Here is a 21890-nt window from a genome sequence, read left to right on the forward strand (position 1 = left end):
GGCTATGTCCGACGCAGAAAACAGCAACAAGGAAACAACTTTGATTGATGAAATGGAAATGGATGCGAGAAAAACGATGAACTGCCTCCCAATACATCAAAACATCAAACTCTGTTTCAGTGATTCCACATCTAAACGCAAGTAAAAACCTAAGATTTCTGGTTACACAGACCAGATTCCATATGAAAAGAATGAACGAAAACAAGGATTGAAGGCTACCTGTTTCACCTTTGGATTTGCAACTCGGGTTCAATGAAGAAAATCGTTGCAGATTCTGGGCTGCTAGACGAAGTAGCAGAGACTCCTTCCTTTCCCTTCTCTGATTTTCAGCCGAAGTCCTTCTCACAGCTCACTCTCTTGCTTCTTCGTTTCTTTTCTTTCAGAACCCTTGCTGCCAATCTCTTGCTTGCTTTGTTTTTCCTTCAGATTTTTTAGCCATCACTCAATGCCCAGCCCCCTTTCTCTCCGCCTTCTCTCGGGTTTCCTTAGCCGCTAACTCTCTCTCAGCCCAAAAACCTTGCTCAGTTTTTTCTCTTAGCTTGCCGATGCTCTCCCTCAAAAATCCCTCTTGCGGCTGATGCTTTTCTTTGCTCTTTTATATGGAACTCCAAGTTCCTTAAACCCTCCACTGAATGGTCAGGATGAAGGCCAGCCTCTGCCTTCATCCTGCCCCTCCATGGCACGCATGAAATGTCCTTGGCAAACTGCAAAAACAAATGCAGCCTGCCTGTCGCAAACGTTTTTTTTTTTTTTTTTTTTTTTTTAAGAAAACAACTTGAAGATTACAGAAAATATAAATAATAAAATAACAATAACAATAATAACAAAATTACACAAACCAGGTAATAATAAGAATAACAAAACAAAAATAATTTTAAACAAAAGAAACTAAACAAAAATGGCCATTTTTAATTTTCCAATTTGATTTTTTGTTCTTTGCTTCTTTTTCTCAAAATAACTTAATAAAAATAACTAAAGTGCCCAAAGATTGAATTTAAAGAAATAAACATATTTTTGTGAACAATTTTTCCTTTCTCTTTTTTTTTTCTTTTTTCATTAATTTCTTCTTTTCTCCTTTTTATGATTTTGCATTTTCATTTTTCTTTCAAGAAAGCATTGAATAAAAACAAAATGACTAAAATGATTTTTCTTTTCTTTCTAAAAACTCTATAAACTTAAAAACTAAAAAAACTTAAAAACTAAAAACTAAAAACTAAAATCTAAAACTTAAAAGTGATTAAAAACCTAAAAATGACAAAATAAAAATGAATAGACAAACTAAAAGGGCAAAATGAATAAAACTAAAATAAAATAACAACTAGAAATGCAAAACACACAACAATGAACCAAATGCAAGCGATCTGAAATAAAAATCATGAAGTAGATGCCACATACAAATTATTCAAAATTTGGTGTCTATAGTTTGCCCCTCTTTGTCTGAGTTTTGAAAAAACTTGAGGCAAAGAAATAGACACCAAATACTTACCTGTGTTATTGGGCTGCAAAAGATTCCAACGAACAGGAATTCTAATACGGGACTGACCCGAACATGAAAAATAAGACGGGACTGACCCGAACAGGAATTTAAACGGGACTGACCCGAGCATGAAAAATAAAACGGGACTGACCCGAACAGGAATTTAAACGGGACTGACCCGAACAGGAATTTAAACGGGACTGACCCGAACATGAAAAATAAGACGGGACTGACCCGAACAGGAATTTAAACGGGACTGACCCGAACAGGAATTTAAACGGGACTGACCCGAACAGAATTTAAAACGGGACTGACCCGAACATGAAAAATAAAACGGGACTGACCCGAACAGGAATTTAAACGGGACTGACCCGAACAGGAATTTAAACGGGACTGACCCGAACAGAAATTTAAACGGGACTGACCCGAACAGAAATTTAAAACGGGACTGACCCGAACAGAAATTTAAACGGGACTGACCCGAACAGGAATTTAAAACGGGACTGACCCGAACAGAAATTTAAACGGGACTGACCCGAACAAAAATTTAAACGGGGCTGACCCGAACAGGAATTTAAACGGGACTGACCCGAACAAAAATTTAAACGGGACTGACCCGAACAGGAATTTAAACGGGATTCACTGGGGAAGTTTGAGACAATGAATTGAATTTTTACCTGAGAGTAGTTCAAATGTTTGTACCTAGAGGGAGATTGGATCTCTGTAGTTGAAGCGATGGCTGGTGTTGGTCCTTATAATCCAACTTTGCAAATAACATTGCTTTAGGTTTGAAAAAGAGAATGATCGCTTTCATTTGTGACCGCAGTGTTCCTGCAAGAAAAGAATAAATAATAATGGACTTGCCACCATTATTTGATCCGGTTTGCCTTGAGAATCGTGTAAACATGAGTCTTGTACTATTTTTGCCTCTGTTCTGCGGCATCCGTCTTGGTCGAACTTGTGACTTTGCAAATTCTAAGACTGATAAAATACGGATTGACCACGTCACCCAATCCAGGTGGTAGCTTTGTTGCATGTTACTCCCTGTATCTGATGATTGAATCCCCTATTTTTGCTCAAACCTTTGGGTTTATCACTCATTTGAATTCAATGGTAAAAGAATGATGCGTGAAAATTTGTCATATAACAATCAATGTATATGCAAGATTATTTCCTATGTCGGGCAAAGATGAGCATGCAAAAGAATGTAGACAATCATAAGCAGTCATACACAAATAATTAAAAACAACCAAAAGATTCATAAAGATACATTTTGCAAAAGAATATTTGTAAAGAACAATACAAGTTTAGCCAACGAATATCATATTCAAGACTTTGGATATTTTGCTTCGGAATCCGATACTGACAAAAGTATCACAAACATGAGGAAAAACCCCAAACGAACCAGGTCACCAGCTGTTCCTTCTCGCGCTCGTCCGTTGTGAAAAACCCGCCTTGGCGCCCTTTCGGGTTTTCACCAAGGTTGCCCCTACCCTTTTGTTTTTGCTTTTTCTTTCTTCTTTCTTCTTTTCTTCTTTTTTTTTGTTTTTGTTTTTTTTTCTCTTCTTTTTTTTCTTCTTTTTTTTTTGTTTTTGTTTTTTTTTTCTCTTCTCTTTTTTTCTTTTTTTTTTGTTTTCAAGGCGCCCTTTCGGGTTTTCACCTAAAGAATAAAGATACATCTCGACCATGATCGACTCAGAAATATGAGTTAAAGGTTTCAGGCATCAGTAAAATGCACTTCCCTTGTAGATTAGGCGAAGGCATTACGGACATCACTTGCCAGTTGATTATCAAATTTTGCTAATAGAAATGCAACAAATGATGGAAGCCAGGACTTTGGGCTTTGTAATGAGGTCAGGTGGGGTGTTTTTCCAGAAAGGTTAAGACTTGAAAGCAAATTCGATGCCAGGGGTAAAATAAACTGAGATTGCCCTATTTTGAAATCATTTCCGATTTTGAACGAAACCGGGGAAAATTTGCCCCAGTTTGATCGAACTTTCACTCTTTGCATTTTTTCATTGCATTTTTCTCACTTTTGCATTTTTCTTTGAAAACTAAATTTGCCCCAGTGTGGGGTTTCTTTTCCTTTTCTTTTGCTCATCTCTCTTTCAAAAATTAAAATTTTGCCCCAGTGTGGGGTTTGCAATTCTCAGGGGTTATCAAACGAAATTTGTCTACTCTGATGGCTCAAAGGGGACAAGTAGAGATAAAATGTTTTTAGTGTAAAAGAAGATGGCCTGACTTGCATTTCGCCATTTGCATGAATTTCTTAAAGAAAATTTGCATGATCAAATGAAAAACTTTTTGCACATATCTGAGTTGATGGGTTGAGGGAATGCTCGTCCATCCATTTCTGCTAGAATAAGGGCCCCGCCAGGTAATACCTTTTGGACAATGAACGGCCCTTGCCAGTTTGGAGCGAATTTGCCTTTAGCTTCATCTTGCATTGACAAAATCCGCTTCAGTACCTTATCACCTTCTTCAAATGCCCGCCGATGGACCTTTTTGTTGTAAGCTCGGGCCACCCGTTTCTGATAACACTGACCATGACAAATAGCATTGAATCGCCTTTCATCGATCGACGTCAATTGTTCATGGCGCTGCTTTATCCAATCAGCCTCTTCCAACTTAGCTTCCATGAGGATTCGCAACGAAGGAATCTCAACTTCGGCTGGTAACACAGCTTCCATTCCATACATGAGTGAATACGGTGTTGCCCCAGTTGATGTCCGAATAGAAGTCCGGTACGCCATCAATGCATAAGGCAACTTTTCATGCCAATCGCGATGCCTTTCTGTCATTTTGCGGATAATCTTCTTCAAATTCTTATTTGCGGCTTCTACAGCTCCGTTCATCTGAGGCCTATAAATGGCGGAGTTGCGGTGTCTGATTTTGAATTGCTCGCATAGTCCATCCACCATGTCATTGTTCAGATTCTTGGCATTGTCAGTGATAAGCGTTTCGGGTACTCCAAAGCGACAAATGATATGATCTCTCAAGAAATTGGCAACTACCTTCTTCGTAACATGTTTAAACGATTCCGCTTCAACCCACTTGGTGAAGTACTCGATCGCCACCAATATAAATCGATGTCCATTTGAAGCAGGAGGATCGATTGTACCAATCACGTCCATACCCCACATTGAACAGGGCCACGGGGCGGTCATACTATGCAACTCAGTGGGTGGAGCGCGTATAATGTCACCGTGCATTTGGCATTTTATACATCTCCGGACAAAATCTATACAATCATGCTCCATAGTAAGCCAGAAGTATCCGGTTCTCATGATTTTCTTCGCTAGCAAATGGCCATTCATGTGAGGTCCACAAACGCCACTATGCACTTCTTTCATCATATACTGAGCTTCGTTTTCATCAACGCACCTTAAAAGGTTCAAATCCGAGGTTCTTTTGTATAACACTTCTCCATTTAAGAAAAATTTTGAAGCCATTCTACGTAGAAAACTCTTGTCTTTTACACCAGCATGTTGAGGGTAGGACCCAGTTTTGAGAAACTCCTTAAGATCATTAAACCAAGGAGTAGTATCCGAGGACTCGTCTGCAGCCCAGCAGTGGGCTGGCTTGTTTTGAAGTTGAATTTGGATTGGTTCGATCTTCAATTCATCTGGATATTGGATCATGGAAGCCAAGGTGGCCAAAGCATCAGCAAATGCGTTTCGGGCTCTCGGGAGATGTCTAAACTCCAAATTTTGAAACTGCTTGGCCAAAGTGAGCAGACTACAATGGTAGGGTAGAATTTTCGAATCTTTGGTTATCCATTACTTCAAAGTTTGGTGCACGAGCAAATCTGAATCACTAAAAGCTATCAACTCCTTGATTTCCATCTCTAAAGCCATTTTGAGACCCAAAATGCAGGCTTCATATTCAGCCATGTTATTCGTACAAGCGAATTGCAATTTGGCAGCGGCAGGGTAGTGCTTCCCTTCGGGTGACACCAAAACAGCTCCAATTCCAGCTCCGAGAGAATTCGAAGCTCCATCGAAGAAAAGCCTCCATTCAGGACTTTGTTCACTTATATCATCTGCAACGCCTACAAATAGGACCCTCTCGTCAGGGAAATAAGTACGGAGTGGTTGATAATCATCATCCCTTGGATTTTCCGCCAAATGATCAGCTATAGCTTGCCCCTTGACCGCCTTTTGTGAAGTGAACACAATATCGAATTCTGAGAGAATTATCTGCCACTTCACCAAACGCCCAGTCAACATCGGCTTCTCCAAAAGATACTTCAAAGGATCAGACCGGGAAATAAGATACGTGGTATGGCTCAATAGATAGTGTCTCAACTTCTGGGCTGCCCAAGCCAATGCACAGCAGCTTTTCTCAATGAATGAATAATTAGCCTCGTACTGCGTGAACTTTTTGCTTAGATAGTAAATGGCTTGTTCTTTCCTTCCAGAGTCATCATGTTGACCTAGAACGCAACCAACTGCTCCATCGAGCACAGATAGGTACATGATCAGCGGTCGGCCCGGTTTGGGTGGCACCAGGACCGGAGGCTGCAGCAAATAATCTTTAATCTTGTCGAAAGCCTGTTGACACTCCTCATTCCAGTACAACGGCACATTCTTTCTTAATAATTTGAACAACGGCTCACATGTGGCCGTTAATTGGGCAATGAACCTTCCAATAAAGTTGATCTTTCCTAAAAAGCTTTTCACGTCTTTCTGAGTCTTTGGCACTGGCATATCTCGAATCGCCTTGATTTTTACTGGATCTATCTCTATGCCTCTCTTGCTCACGATGAAACCCAACAATTTACCAGCTGGTGCCCCAAAGGCGCATTTCGCAGGATTTAGCTTTAAATTGTACTTCCGCAACCTCTCGAATAATTTCTTCAGATCAATCAAGTGGTCCTCTGCCCTTTTAGACTTGATTATAATATCATCCACGTAGACCTCCATCTCCCGGTGGATCATATCATGAAATAGGGTTGTCATGGTCCTCTGATATGTTGCTCCAGCATTCTTTAAACCGAAAGGCATGACTCGGTAGCAAAAGGTACCCCAAGGGGTAATGAAAGCAGTCTTCTCCCTATCCTCCTCTGCCATCAAAATTTGGTGGTAGCCAGCAAAACAATCGCAAAAGGTTTCAATCTCATGTCCGGCAGTATTGTCTAAGAGAATGTGAATATTTGGTAGAGGGAAATCATCTTTAGGACTGGCTTTATTAAGGTCTCTATAGTCAACGCAAACTCTCACCTCTCCACTCTTTTTTGGAACAGGGACTGGATTTGAAAGCCAAATTGGGTAATGGGAAACAATGATAATGTTGGTTTTGAGTTGTTTTTCAATTTGCTCTTTTATTTTGAGGCTTATATCTGGTTTGAATTTTCTGGGTTTTTGTTTTACGGGTGGAAAAGAAGGGTCTGTGGGCAATCTATGCACTACCACATCAGTTGAAATGCCAGTCATATCATCATAGGACCACGCAAATACATCCTGGAACATGGTCAAGAATTCAAGCATCTCCTTTTTCTGCCTTTCATTCAAATGAATACTTATCTGCACCTCCTTAACTTCATCCTCAGTGCCAATGTTTACTGTTTCTGTCTCTTCCAAGTTCGGTTTTGGTGTTTCCTCATATTGTTCAAAATCCTTTGCAAAAGAATCGAATACCTCTTCATTATCACTCTCGCTTTGGAACTCGGATTCCTCCAAGTCGTGAGTGATATAGAAATTGTCATTATTGAATTCCAGAACAGTAATATCCAAAGGGTCAAATATTTTTATTTTTGGCCATCTGAAAAGAATTAACGAATGTGGGATAATAAGCAAATAAGCATACAACAAACAAATGAACAAACAATATGAATATAGACAACACAACATGACAAGAACAACTTGTGCATTTTCATAAAGACCTTTGATTGAAAGCAAGTGAAAATGAAAATTTAACAATATTTACATGCGCAAAAAAAAGGAAAATTGTTTTCATTGGCTATTTACAGATGCAAAAGTATTTTTCATGAATTCATATGAATGATAAACCCCTTTCAGTTTACCGAAACTCCTTCCGAATAGGCAGAAATTCAGCTGTCCAATTGGAAATCGACCCTTCAGGGATGTCAGGAAATTCGGCCTCGTTCGGGAAATTGTCTTCAAATATTGCCCCAATGAACAGTTGGGACAAACTATCCTCGATTTCTTCAGTTGAATTACCCTCTGATGTGATTATTTCAGCTGGCCGGGGAAAAGTATACCGTAGCGGTGGAATATCGAAAACCCTTTGCCGGCCCTCTTTTTCTGCTCTTTTACGCTCCTTCATCTCCTTGAAATCCTTGGCGGTTGGTCTGAAACCCAAACCGAAGGTATCCCTCTTTTCTACTATCTTCACTGGCTTCAGGATCCCTTGCAGTTCACGCCCCAACCCCTTGTCGAATTTGTATCCTCCACGAATCATTTCTCTGGCCATCATTACACTGGCCTTTGAGAGAGTTTGTTCCTCCGTGGTTATCCAACTTACGGAGACTATATCGGATGTGCTGTGAGGGGACATGGTAACACTTTGACTACCCTCCTCTTTAACTCCAGAATCGGTGATCACCAGGCAGTCCTCTTCAGCAAAGATAGTGATTAGTTTGTCATTTACCACGAACTTGAGTAATTGATGCAACGAAGACGGCACGGCCCCAGACTTGTGAATCCATGGCCTTCCAAGTAAAATATTATAAATGCTCGGGAAGTTCATGACTTGGCAAGTTATTTGAAATTGGGCGGGCCCCATCTCGATTACTAAATCTGCCTCTCCTATTGGCTCCCTCTGCGCTCCATCAAACCCTCTAACGATAGTCCCTGAAGGCCTCAGCTTGATGTCTTGCAATCCTAGTTTCTCTAAGGTACTCCAAGGACAGATATTCAGTGCGGATCCATTATCGATTAACACCTTAGGCAGCATTTTTCCATTGCACCTCACTGTTATGTACAACGCCCTATTATGTCCGATGCCCTCCGTCGGCAATTCATCGTCAGAAAAAACAATTTGCTTGTTGAATAATACGCTCCCCACCACGTTTGAAAAATTATCAACAGAAATGTCCCTCGGAATTTGAGCTCTTGTTAATACGTCGATCAATGCATCCCTATGCACGTCCGAAGAGAAAAGTAGGTCCAACATGGTTATCTGGGCAGGTGATTTGCTTAGCTTTTCCACTATGTTGTATTCACTTCTCTGGAGTCGTTTAAGGAAATCCACGGCTTCTTTCTCGGTGATTGTTGGTTTGATGGGTGGCTCAGAACTATTGGCTTGAATTGGAGTAGTAGTCTCAAATGGATTTACAGTCTTCCCCGATCTGGTAACTACTGACACTTCCTTCTTTGCAGTTGAATTCTCCCCGATCTGTATGCTAGGCTCATCGTAATTCCACGGCACTTGTTGCAGACTTAATACGGGCTCCTGCTTCGGGAATTCGATGACTACCGGTTTCAAAGCTTCATTCTCTGCTGGCGTGAGGTCCAAGACAAAAGGCTTGTTATCTTCTTCGAATGGCAACTCTATGACAAACGGTTGGTCCGTGACCCCAAACACTTCAGCTTCTATTGCCAATTTCTTGATTTGTTCCTCGTACTCCGCATCGTCCATAATAACCCCAACATGCTCTGGCAAGGGGTTTTGATTTACGTTTGGCCCTTGCGGCTCCCTCTTTCTGATCACGATTTCTCCAGACTCAACCATATCCTGAACTTTATGCTTTAGCGCCTTGCAATCCAAAGTTGCATGCCCAGGGGCCCCCGAATGATACGCGCAAACAGCTTGCGGGTTATACCAAACGGGCATGCCGTACGGGTAGGTAGGAGGTGGTACTGTACCAATTTTTCCAGAGGCCCTTAACTGGTCATATAATTGGTCTAAAGGCCTGCCTAAATTGGTAAAAGTACGGCTAGGGGGTCTGTTGTAGGGTTCAGTGGGTTGAGAATAGTTGTAAGCAGGTCTATTTGGAGGAGGAAATCTTGGGTTAAATGGAGGTCGAGGTCGGTTTTGGGGTGGATTTGGTTGAGAAATTTGAAAAGGGGCTGAAGGTGGGTTAGTATAGTTTGGGCGAGGTCGAGGGTGGTGGATATTGGTAGTATATACATGGTTTGGGCTTGAATAATAGTAAGGGTAAGGTTGTTGGTAGGTTGGGTTGTGTTGGTATCGGGGTCGGGGTGAAGGGTTGTGGTTCCAAACAAAGGTTGTATCTCCTTCTTTCTTTTTGAATTGAGGTTTCTTTTCATTGCTTCCTCGCCCTTGCAGAGCTTCTACTTGCGATTTCAGGGCAGATACATTAACAATTTTTCCGGCTCGTACAAAGTCGTCGAATTCTTCAAGTTTATTTACAATTGCCGCGAATGAACATCCAGTCATACGGAAAATTTCTTCAAAATATGGAGGATCATGGGCCTTGATGAAAGTACGGATGATTTCTTCCTCGGTCATCGGAGGCTCCACCTTGGCAGCTATTTTCCTCCACCTCTTGGCATAAGTCTTGTGATCTTCGGAGGGTTTTCTTTTGGTTCCTTCCAAGGTGGTTCTAGTCGGTGCCAACTCACAATTATACTCATATTGCCTTACGAAAGCCTTGGACAAGTCAATCCAGGTTCTTACGTCTTCAGGTTTCAGATTTGAATACCAATCAAGTGCGTCCCCTTCCAGACTTTCGGGGAACAACCTTAGAGGCAAGTTTTCATCGTCCACAGGCTTTCCCAATTTGTTTGCAAATAGTCGGAGGTGCGTCTTGGGATTACCCGTCCCATCGTACTTGTTAAACTTAGGAGTTTTGAACCCCTCAGGCAGTTGCACATTCGGAAAGAGACACAGCTCATCGTAATCCAAAACTCCCTGCTTGTTCAGCACCTGACTCTTCCTCATGAATTCATCGAAACGGTCCAGGCGCTTTAATAACTTCACATCAATGGGAGCAGAGGATCCTCCCACCTCTGGTTTGGTTTGAATAAAATGGTCCGGCAGATAAGGCTCAGTGGTGGGGTAATAAAAAGCTTGTGTCTCAGGTGGTATATTTGCGGTGACTTGAGGTTGTGGGCCTTGCATATGAGTAGGGAAAAATGAAGGATTAGGAGGGTAAGTGTATGGCAGATGAACGGTGGGGTAGGTGAAAGTCCCTTCGGGTGGACCTTGCATGGGAACAGTAGTTTGAACCGTGGGAATAACAAAGGGTTCAGATTGCAGTTGTATTACGTGCGGAAGCTCCGGCTGTACCCCGCTACTGACAAGCTCATCTATTATCTTCTTTTGGGCAACCATCTCAGAGGCCATCTCCCCGAACTTAGCAAGTAACTCGGCCAACTGGACCCCAGGACTCGTGACTTCCGGCTGTGTAGTCGCTGTAGTCTTATCGGATGATTCTGGTTGAGTATTCATGTTTACACGATTCCTTTGGGCCTTACTTCGGGATCGCGTAATAATGGGGCTTTTCCGAAAAGCTATTTTGAAATTTACCTGAGAATGCAAAAGACTTCTTTAGATAAACCAATCGTTATTGAATTTCTGCAATTTATTCAAAAAAGAGAAAAAGAAAAAGAAAAAGACATGAGTTAGTAGCTATTCAAACAATTCGGATGCATGTCCTATTTGGGGAACCCTTTTTGTGCCAAGGGTGGGCCTAGCATGATGCAACACTTTCGGAATGAGACCCATTAATCAAACCTGTTATTTGACAAACACTTTGTGAAAAGGGATTCATTTCATTGCAGAAACCAAATACATCTGTTTACATCATATTGCGAAGGCGATTTCGTACAAGATCACCAAAGTTCCTAAGCCTATCTAGTACGGAGTCTTTACTTTCTCTAGCATATGGCATCTGGACGCGTTCGGCTTGATCATATAATTCCCCACATTTCCGCTTCATCTCTTGGCGCCTTTCTCGCTCCTTCTCATATAACCTCTTGTTTTCTTCTGCCTTTTCTTTGTGCGATTCGATGGATTTCTTCAACTGTACCACCTCCATGTCCTTGGCTTTAATGATGGCTCTCAGCTTCTCAATTTCCTCATACGGCTCATGTTGCAACCCTTGCGTGGTGGAATCTTTCAACCAATCCTCGTATGGTGCGGTCATTACCCCCTTCTGTTTGAGCTCCGGAAGATAATGAATGCTTCTATCGTCGGATATTGTTCTCCAAGATTCAGTGATTTGGCTCTTCATAGGGATCTCTTTTGGGCATACCCCCTGATCAAAGAAAATGGTGACTTCACTAAACTCGGAAATCGGTGGCGGCCCCTGAATGCGACCTAGTTGTCTGAGAAATCTTTTCGGGGTATATGAGATGATTCCTTGAGTACCCAGCAAAAGAACACGTTCAGATTCCTTAGTGCGAAGTATCGGCTCAAAGCAGTCTGTCCAATCTAATACCCACCTAATGTTGAAATCTTGCAATGTTTCCAAGTAATCCACACATTCGGATGCGTTTTTTGGTAGATCTCCCTCGTTAACTCTTTTGGGATGTGTGACTACCCAATTATATCCAACCACCGGCAAACTATCGGCAACTGATGCTTGTCTCTTAAAATGTTCCGTAGCCCATATGTATAAAACCAAGTTCGCCCCATGGAAAAACTTTTCTCCCTTTCGACAACCAGTACAAGCTAAGAAAATATCTGCGAGAATGGTCGGGACTATAGAACATTGCTTACCCTGAATTCCTAAGAAAAGGTCATTCACAATTTTTGCTGATTTGAAGGCTATCTTTTGATCTTTTCGCGGAAAGAGATAGGTCCCAGCCATAACTACCCCATATACTAGTAGCCTTTTGCGCTCCCATACGGCTTTGGAAGTGAACACAAAATCCGTCACATGCCTCTCGAATCCATCGCGTGGCGCAAATCGTTCAAACAGAATATTCACGGCGACGCCCTGATCTGACCCTCGTAGCACGGACTCTTTCAATCCTATAATTTGACAAAATTCGACCTTGTCGGAAGCAAATGGAAATACCAAGGCAGTTCCTCGTGTGGGTAAACCAAAGAGGCCAGCTACTTCTTCGAGTGTTATAGTCATTTGCCTATTGCCTATTCTAAAAGCAGTACACTCAGGGTCCCAAAGATGAACTAAAGCCTCTACCAAATAATTGTTGGATTTGATCTGCTTAAAGTCTCCAATTGGTCCTAAAAATTGGGCTACTTGATTCAGTTCACTAGGTAACATGAAGGTAGGCCATTGTTGAACCTCAGTTGATGGTATTAACAACTGGTAGATGCGGCGAGGGCAAGCCATCTGATAATGAAGAAGGTAGTTTGTCAATTACCTTACCTACGAGTCTCATTCCTCCAGTTATGCGATAATTTAAACGTGCAGTCCCTTGAAGGGTTAAATACCCATGGGACACAAAAGGGTTGGTTTTATTCCTAAAACGGGATTCCCTACGTGGCGTTCCCTTTCTAGGGTTTATGCATGATGCTATTTTATTAAAACAATAAAATATGCAATTTGAAATGAAACGTGACCTAAGGAACCCTTTATTTGCCAGGGTAGGCCTAGAATGGTTTGCAATCATTAATCTACGAATGCAATATACCAAAATCTTTAAACGTGCAGTAACCTATCTACAAGGGTAGGTTCTAAAAGAAAGTCATGCCAGACCTCTTATTTCCTAATGTTTGTGAATGCAAAAGACAAGAGACAAGGAAACGTGAGTTCAACACATAATCACATAACACATTTGGACAAATAGATAAGGCAATAAAGATAAATAAGGAAAGAGGGTTGGGACCCCTCCCCTCGTGAATAGTGTCCCTAGTTCAGGATAAGGCTGACTCTACCCTAGGCAATTCTAATATGGATGCATGAGGCTTGGCTTACTAATGCATCTAGACTCGATAGGTCATAGGCCCCCGAGCCTTCAGACTTAGAAATCCAAGGGTCATCAATCCCAAGGTTCTTCGTCGGTGGCTCGAGCGATTCCCCAAACACCGCTACGCACACATCGTGTCACGGCTACGTGTTTGAGTGAATCTATCAAAACCTCAATCTTCGACCAAAAGCTAAAGGCTATCAACCAATAGCTTTAAGCGGAAGATTGAGTGACCCATTGGAACATGCTACACACACATCGTGTCGTGATCACATGTCCAAGTGAGTCACCTAATCCTAATAGGGTGGAGTGGCGTGACAAGCCACTAAAGAAAAATAAAAGGGATAAGAGAAGTAAAGCGTATGCTCGTATGCTAGTGCTCGTTTGGAGGGGAAGGGTCAAGAACCAACGCGAGGCTCTAGGGTGACCCATACCTCCCAAAATGCAATGCAAGCGCGAGATAACAAATAAACATTCATTCAAACATACATTCGCGAGTCGAGGGATTGGTTTGATTACGTATATAAGACAAAAGGTCCTAAAAAATGAAAAATGCAATCCTAATATCCACATGCCATGCATAGAAAGGGTAGAAAAAGGAAACGAATGGTTAAGTCAAAATGCTTGGACCCACTTAGGAAGTCCCCAGTGGAGTCGCCAACTGTCGCGCCCCATTTTTTGATAAATAAAAATAAATGGTTTGAGAAAGATGTTTTTGATTCAATTGTGATTGGAGAATGATTTTTGTGAGTTGAAAAGACATGGGTCTCAATGGGACTTGGGAAAAAGCGACGATTTGACCCAAAAAATAGTTTTTTTTTAAAAGGGTTTTTGAAGGAGAAATTGGAGTCGCCACTTGGTAATGATTAAGGTGTACCAAGTCACCTAAAAAATAAATTTTTAAAGACAAAGTAGTAAAACCCTTTTAAAAACGACTCCTAGTCCGCGTAAGCCAAAGAAAAAGGTTCGGGAGTCACGTTTGACAAAGGGGAAGGCAAGGATAGAATCCAAGGCACCCCTTTGACCTAGCCAAGGCTAGTTGCGCGACTTAACCTTACCTTTCCTAATTTTCTACCCAATGTATGTATTGCACGTTGGATATGACTATATGAATGCAAAACGGAAAGGAAAATGCAATCCTAAATTCTACGATGTCTCTTGTGAGGCTTTTGGTCCCAAACCACATGAATTGTGGCGGCCAACAAAGGAAAACCTCATAGAGGTCGATTAATGCAAATGAGAGTTCAAATTTAAGTGTGCAAGTGTGAAAGTGTATGAAAGATGCAAGAAATGTAAGTGCAAGTGTGCGAATGTATAAAAAGGTGCATGTGTGAAATTGTATAAAATTCAAGTGTTTTTTGTGTGCAAATGTGTAAAAATAGAATAATAGATATATAAGGTAAGGTGGAATTCCATTTGTGAGGTGAAATTGAGCACGTGATGAGAAAAATGTAGTGAGAAAGTATGGTTTAAGAAATGTGAAAAAATGTGGTTAAAATAGTATGTAGGTGATAAAAATGAAAGTATGACCCTAGAGGAATGCAACAAGTCGGGTACGGGGGTTGACTCCTAACTTTTCGACTTCGATTTTCCCTTTGATTAGAAGGCGAAACTAGCGTGCTAAGGCTATCGAGTAGCCACACTCGCTTGTTTCCCTTATCGGAAGGGATTTTCACGCAAATGAACCCTAACTAGCTTGAGATGCAAGTCCTAAAATGAAGGGGAAGGGGTTTGAGGAACATACCAAATGACAAACTAAGGAAAAATGCGTGATATGTGGTGATCATGCACTTAATGAAAAAAGGAAAAAAAGAACCTATTGGGTCTAGCATTGGACTAGCCCATTCTATGAATTCCGACTAGCGTTGGACTAGTGGAAACGATAAAAGAAGCCACAACTAGCGTTGGACTAGTGTGGTGACGTACATTCATCCATTCCATTCATCTATACTACAAAAAGCGAGTAGACATGCGAATCACTTATAAACACGTAGCACATAACACTTAGCATGCTTGACTAGATGCAAAATCCTAATAAAGCATTTAACATATAACACATAGGCATGCAACCATTACATTTGCTAACTAAAACAAAGGGGAAAGGGGAAATGGACCAAATTACTTGCTACGCCCTATCTATTACAAGCCAAGAGGTGTACACATACCCCATAAAACTTAAATAAAAATAAAAGCAAGTAAATGCACGCAAGGAGGTAAGGAAAGCGGAGTAGGCATGCATATTCACATAACACGTAGGAGCACATAGGGTCAAATGAAATACAATTGAGGAGTAGAGTGTACCTCCCTTGATTTGACGCCCTAATGAAGTGAACTTACTAACTTACCCTCCAAAAGAATAAAAAGGTCAAAGTACCACTTAAATTATCAAATAAATCAGAGAAAATGGAAATGAACGCCAAATTGAATCACTTGAAGCCTTCTAAAAAAAGGTAAACTACTCGTACTTAACCAATTAAGACAAACAACGACCCAATTGAGAAATTAAAGAAGTTTAAAGAGCCAATTTATTATAAACACCAAGGGACTTAAAAAAAAAACATAAAATAAAATTAAGAATCTAAGGTGAAACAAAACCAAATCAAACAAGAAATTTCACAAAAAAGGTAAATGAGAAGCAATTTACTAGTGTCTAAGTAACAAAATGCCAAAGAATCCAAGAAAAATCAAATTAACTACAAATATGGGAAAAAGAAATTATTAGATCCTTCAAACTCATCCTACAACTCTTTAAGTATCTACCCAAAATAAATCAAGATGAACTAAAGAGGGAATGGCATGTTAGGAGGACAAAATTAATTAAGTTTTCCAATTAATTGGGCCATGGATGCATTAGGTAGAAGTCAGGGGGGTAGGAGTGCGATTTTCAAAAATTTCCATGCAAGTTCATGCAATCTACGTGAAGAACAACATGAGGAACAACATTCTGTAGCAGAAATTTCTGCTGAAAGCTTTCGGCAACCCAGCATTTTACAAAGACAGCCTTCGAACATAGCCCAATCCAAACACAACTATCACACAGTTCCCTCACTTTGCATCATGAAGCTTGTAGGCTTAAACACCCAAAATCGAACAACAAGCATGCAAAAATTTGAACAGCTCAAGCAGCCTCATGCAAAGCTTTACAAATTTTTCTGCAACATCTCTTGTCAAACCATTAGCAACTCGAAACTTCAACAAGAGAAACAGCACACACAACTTGCTTCTAAGTTAAGGTCTCAAACCCAAATGTGAAGGCTTTGAACTAAGCGTCTAACTACACAATCGCCATCATCTAAACAGGAAAAGCATTTGGAAAAATCTCATACAAAAGGCCTGGAAAAGCTTTTGATGACAAGAAAACTGCTGCAACCTTCCAGCCGCAGCCCTCTATTCATTTCAGCATGTCAACAGGTTTATTCATACCAAAATTCAACCTATCCGTCATCAACTAAACATACAACTTCATTGCATGATTGAATCAAAAGATGGAGCCGATCAAGGATAGAGTGAAGACCAAAACAGCAAAAGAAGTAAACTTGACCCATGTTGTTGCAAGTTACGAAAGAAGTAAACTTTCTGCACTCAAATTTGCTAGCAAACTCCAGAAATTTCTGTAATTTCCAGTCTTCAAGCAGGCAAGAAAAAACAGACGTGAACATGAATTCAGATGGAAATGCAATTATACTCACTACTTGCGCAAGACTCCAGTCAACACCAATCATGCGATAAACACATTCAGCAGGTAAAATCCATTTTCCAGTCGCTATTTCCTTTTCATAATCTGACAATGGATTTCAAGACATATGCAGCCCACAAAACTCAAGAAAACAGCCATCTTTTCGAAACAAAACAAGACCTTACACGACCTATCCTCAAACCCAGCCATAAATTATACATTTCCCATAACTTTTCCAAACCAGATTGTCGAATGAAGCGCAAAAGGAAAGACAGAATTGACTCCAAATTTTAGAAGCAAAAATGGTAATAAAAACAAGTGCCATCAACCCTGGCTATGTCCGACGCAGAAAACAGCAACAAGGAAACAACTTTGATTGATGAAATGGAAATGGATGCGAGAAAAATGATGAACTGCCTCCCAATACATCAAAACATCAAACTCTGTTTCAGTGATTCCACATCTAAACGCAAGTAAAAACCTAAGATTTCTGGTTACACAGACCAGATTCCATATGAAAAGAATGAACGAAAACAAGGATTGAAGGCTACCTGTTTCACCTTTGGATTTGCAACTCGGGTTCAATGAAGAAAATCGTTGCAGATTCTGGGCTGCTAGACGAAGTAGCAGAGACTCCTTCCTTTCCCTTCTCTGATTTTCAGCCGAAGTCCTTCTCACAGCTCACTCTCTTGCTTCTTCGTTTCTTTTCTTTCAGAACCCTTGCTGCCAATCTCTTGCTTGCTTTGTTTTTCCTTCAGATTTTTTAGCCATCACTCAATGCCCAGCCCCCTTTCTCTCCGCCTTCTCTCGGGTTTCCTTAGCCGCTAACTCTCTCTCAGCCCAAAAACCTTGCTCAGTTTTTTCTCTTAGCTTGCCGATGCTCTCCCTCAAAAATCCCTCTTGCGGCTGATGCTTTTCTTTGCTCTTTTATATGGAACTCCAAGTTCCTTAAACCCTCCACTGAATGGTCAGGATGAAGGCCAGCCTCTGCCTTCATCCTGCCCCTCCATGGCACGGATGAAATGTCCTTGGCAAACTGCAAAAACAAATGCAGCCTGCCTGCCGCAAACGTTTTTTTTTTTTTTTTTTTTTTAAGAAAACAACTTGAAGATTACAGAAAATATAAATAATAAAATAACAATAACAATAATAACAAAATTACACAAACCAGGTAATAATAAGAATAACAAAACAAAAATAATTTTAAACAAAAGAAACTAAACAAAAATGGCCATTTTTAATTTTCCAATTTGATTTTTTGTTCTTTGCTTCTTTTTCTCAAAATAACTTAATAAAAATAACTAAAGTGCCCAAAGATTGAATTTAAAGAAATAAACATATTTTTGTGAACAATTTTTCCTTTCTCTTTTTTTTTCTTTTTTCATTAATTTCTTCTTTTCTCCTTTTTATGATTTTGCATTTTCATTTTTCTTTCAAGAAAGCATTGAATAAAAACAAAATGACTAAAATGATTTTTCTTTTCTTTCTAAAAACTCTATAAACTTAAAAACTAAAAAAACTTAAAAACTAAAAACTAAAAACTAAAATCTAAAACTTAAAAGTGATTAAAAACCTAAAAATGACAAAATAAAAATGAATAGACAAACTAAAAGGGCAAAATGAATAAAACTAAAATAAAATAACAACTAGAAATGCAAAACACACAACAATGAACCAAATGCAAGCGATCTGAAATAAAAATCATGAAGTAGATGCCACATACAAATTATTCAAAATTTGGTGTCTACATATTCATCTGTTTTCTCCAAATAATTTATTTCAACCATTTTAAATCCATTTACATTGAGCAATGTCTTACTTATATTTTTAAAACGTCCTGTTAGCAAATTTAATTTTTCGGAGGCTCTTTTAGTGAGAAATAATGAGTACACGTTTTTTTGAGGCAATATTCGATCTGAGAGTGCAATAATCTTAGAGAATTAAGAATGATCAATAGTAGACTAAGAAAAGACGTTTTTTTATGAATTTTGAGAACGAAATTCTTTTTAAGGAGGGAAGGATGTGATGACCCAAAATTTTTTTTTATTTTTATCTTATTTTACTGGCTTATTTAATTATTTATTCACCTGTTTTCTCCAAATAATTTATTTTAATCATTTTAAATCCATTTACACTGAGCAATGTCTTACTTATATTTTTAAAACGTCCCGTTAGCAAATTTAATTTTTCGGAGGCTCATTTAACTAGAAATAGTGAGTACACGTTTTTTGAGGCAATACTCGATCTGAGAGTGCAATAATCTTAGAGAATTAAGAATGATCAATAGTAGACTAAGAAAAGACGTTTTTTATGAATTTTGAGAACGAAATTCTTTTTAAGGAGGGAAGGATGTGATGACCCAAAATTTTTTTTTTAAATTTTTATCTTATTTTACTGGCTTATTTAATTATTTATTCACCTGTTTTCTCCAAATAATTTATTTTAACCATTTTAAATCCATTTACACTGAGCAATGTCTTACTTATATTTTTAAAACGTCCCGTTAGCAAATTTAATTTTTCGGAGGCTCATTTAGCGAGAAATAGTGAGTACACATTTTTTGAAGTAATATTCGATCCGAGAGTGCAATAATCTTGGAGAATTAAGAATGATCAATAGTAGACTAAGAAAAATTAATTGAGGGATTAGAGGTGAGTGGTTCAAATTTTCGCTTTATCGCATGCGTGTCGATAGTTTCTCGATAATCGTGCCAGTACAACTAAGTGGAGATTTGAAAAATTAATACTAGAATACTAAGAGTGAATAATTATAGTGTTAAAGGAAGTATCTTGGAGGATTAGTGCATGAGTGTATCAAACCCGAGAGAAAACGGTGGTACGAAACTCTCGCGCGACAACTATTCAAAGTTGACTTTTGGCTAAACTTAATCCTTACTTTTCCCTCCAAGCTTCCAAGACAAGCCAAAAACTATCACACACTCTCTCTCTCTTACCTTCGTCCGAACACACCAAGGAGGAAGGAGGAAGAAAACTCCATTGTTCTAGCTCATTTCACCCACAAAACTTCCACAAAATCGCAAACTACTTGGAGTAACACTTCATCTTGGAACAAGGAGCAATCGTGTGATTTTTCTTGGAGGATTTAGGTGGAAAATCTGATATTCATCTAAGTTCTAAGGGTAACCACTTCAACCCTTTGATCTTTTCATTTCTTCAAAGTTTATCAGTTAATCTTCGTGGGTTTGAAACCCTAACCGCGTATAGGCTAGCGGACTTGAGGAAACCATTTATTTCGCTTTAAATCATAGGCTAGTTAACTTGATGAGACCTTCAGGTAGCTGACTTGATGATTTAATGTTTGATTATGGTTGTTTATGTGTTAAGTGAGTTGATTTCAGCTAGAAAGTGGAGAGAAATCGAAAGAAATGGTAAGGGACAAGCTGGCCGAAAATTCTGTCCATGTTGTTCTGTTTTATTTTCAAAATTTTGATGCCTGGTTGGCTGTGAAATTGATAAATATATGTTGTATATTGTGTGTACAGAATGCCTTTCAAAAATCATATCGATTGGTTGAGCAAAACTTGAGTTTTGGTGAAAGTTCGAATCTGGAAAACGTATAACAGCACACTTGGACAGTGCTCCTTTGTCTGAATGTAACTCTTTGTACAAACATCAAAATTGAGTGATGTTTGCTGCATTCAAAACTAGACATTCGTAGATTTCCAATGGTATAAATATTTCCTGCTGTTTCATTTTGAGTGAACCGTAGTGAGTCGACAAAGTTGGCTGTTCTGTTTTGATTGTTCATACGAATGAAATTGGAAGCTGCATATTGTGGCTCTATTTTGTCCCATTTGTGAAAGGATTTTCAAAATGATGTCTTCTGATGAAATCTAAAATTTGGAACCTAGTTTCCAATTCCATAAACCAATCTCAATTTGGAGTTATATAGAGTTAGATATGGTTTGGTTTCGAAAACGGGATAAAGCTGGAAATTGGAAACTTTTCCCTTCCTTGTGACTGAATGGTCAAATCTGTTTTGGGATGTTATATTTCGAAAATTTTCGTGTCAATTGCTCATCAATTTCTTATTAAATGTTTCTGGAACTTTGGTTTCAAAATTGGAGCCAATTGGGGCTGATTGTGTTGGACAAAATGTTTGAGAAAGGAAGAGAACTACAGTTGGCAGATTAGCTTTGAAATTTTCCCAAACTTTGGTTGTTTCATTAACTGCCTTTCCGTGCGAGTTTTTACCTGAATTTTTATAGAGAAGTAGTCCCTATATAGAAGTTTAAGTGTACCAAATTTGGTATGATTTCAATACCATTTTGATACTCAAATAATGTGCCAAAGATTGCTCTTCAAATCTGGAAATTCACTGACCAGATTACAAAAATCAACCAACTTCAAACTATTATATCTTGTTACTCAAAACTCTGAATTTAGTTCTGCTTGTTGCGTTTTAAACTTTGTACGGAACTCTTATTGTGTTACAAATTTCAAAGCTGATTCACTTTTTGTGAATTTTTCCGAATTTCCAAATATCGCCGAAAACCAAGACTAGTTTTGTCTTACCTTCTTCAATCAGCAACTTTGAGCTGAAAAATGAATGCTTTCCATTTGGAATCTTGGAAAAGTGTCTTGTATGAACTTTTAGTACTTTGAATCTATTTTCCAACAGTATAAATTTTTCATTTTTGAACATACGAAACTCAATATCTGATTTTACGAAGTTTATCGTGCAAAGCCAAAAATTTAGGATTTCTTAGGAAATGAGTTTTTAAGAACTTTTCATTTCCTTTTGATATTGATAGCTCGTTTTAAATCCAATTTCATGGAGGATACGAGTTATCCCTTATGACTTTGAATTTTCACTTTTGAATCTTGAATTTCAATAGAGTGAAGCTATTTTAAGATAACGTCTTAGTATTACGCAAGTGTACATTCTTCCTTGTTTGGCAAGGGGTTTG

At 39.2% G+C, this 21890-nt stretch overlaps 1 protein-coding gene across 1 annotated transcript; it reads right to left on the reverse strand.

Moving 5' to 3' along the window:
- Positions 1 to 521: 521 nt before the first annotated feature.
- Positions 522 to 4230, reverse strand: LOC140035700 (uncharacterized). Its single transcript, XM_072077033.1, has 2 exons — positions 3946 to 4230; positions 522 to 704 (listed from the first exon to the last, which is right to left on the reverse strand). The coding sequence occupies exons 1-2, from the start codon at positions 4228 to 4230 to the stop codon at positions 522 to 524; spliced, it is 468 nt and encodes a 155-aa protein (XP_071933134.1).
- Positions 4231 to 21890: the final 17660 nt, after the last annotated feature.

The sequence above is a fragment of the Coffea arabica genome, chromosome 2c, assembly GCF_036785885.1.
Source record: "Coffea arabica cultivar ET-39 chromosome 2c, Coffea Arabica ET-39 HiFi, whole genome shotgun sequence".
NCBI lineage: Eukaryota > Viridiplantae > Streptophyta > Magnoliopsida > Gentianales > Rubiaceae > Coffea > Coffea arabica.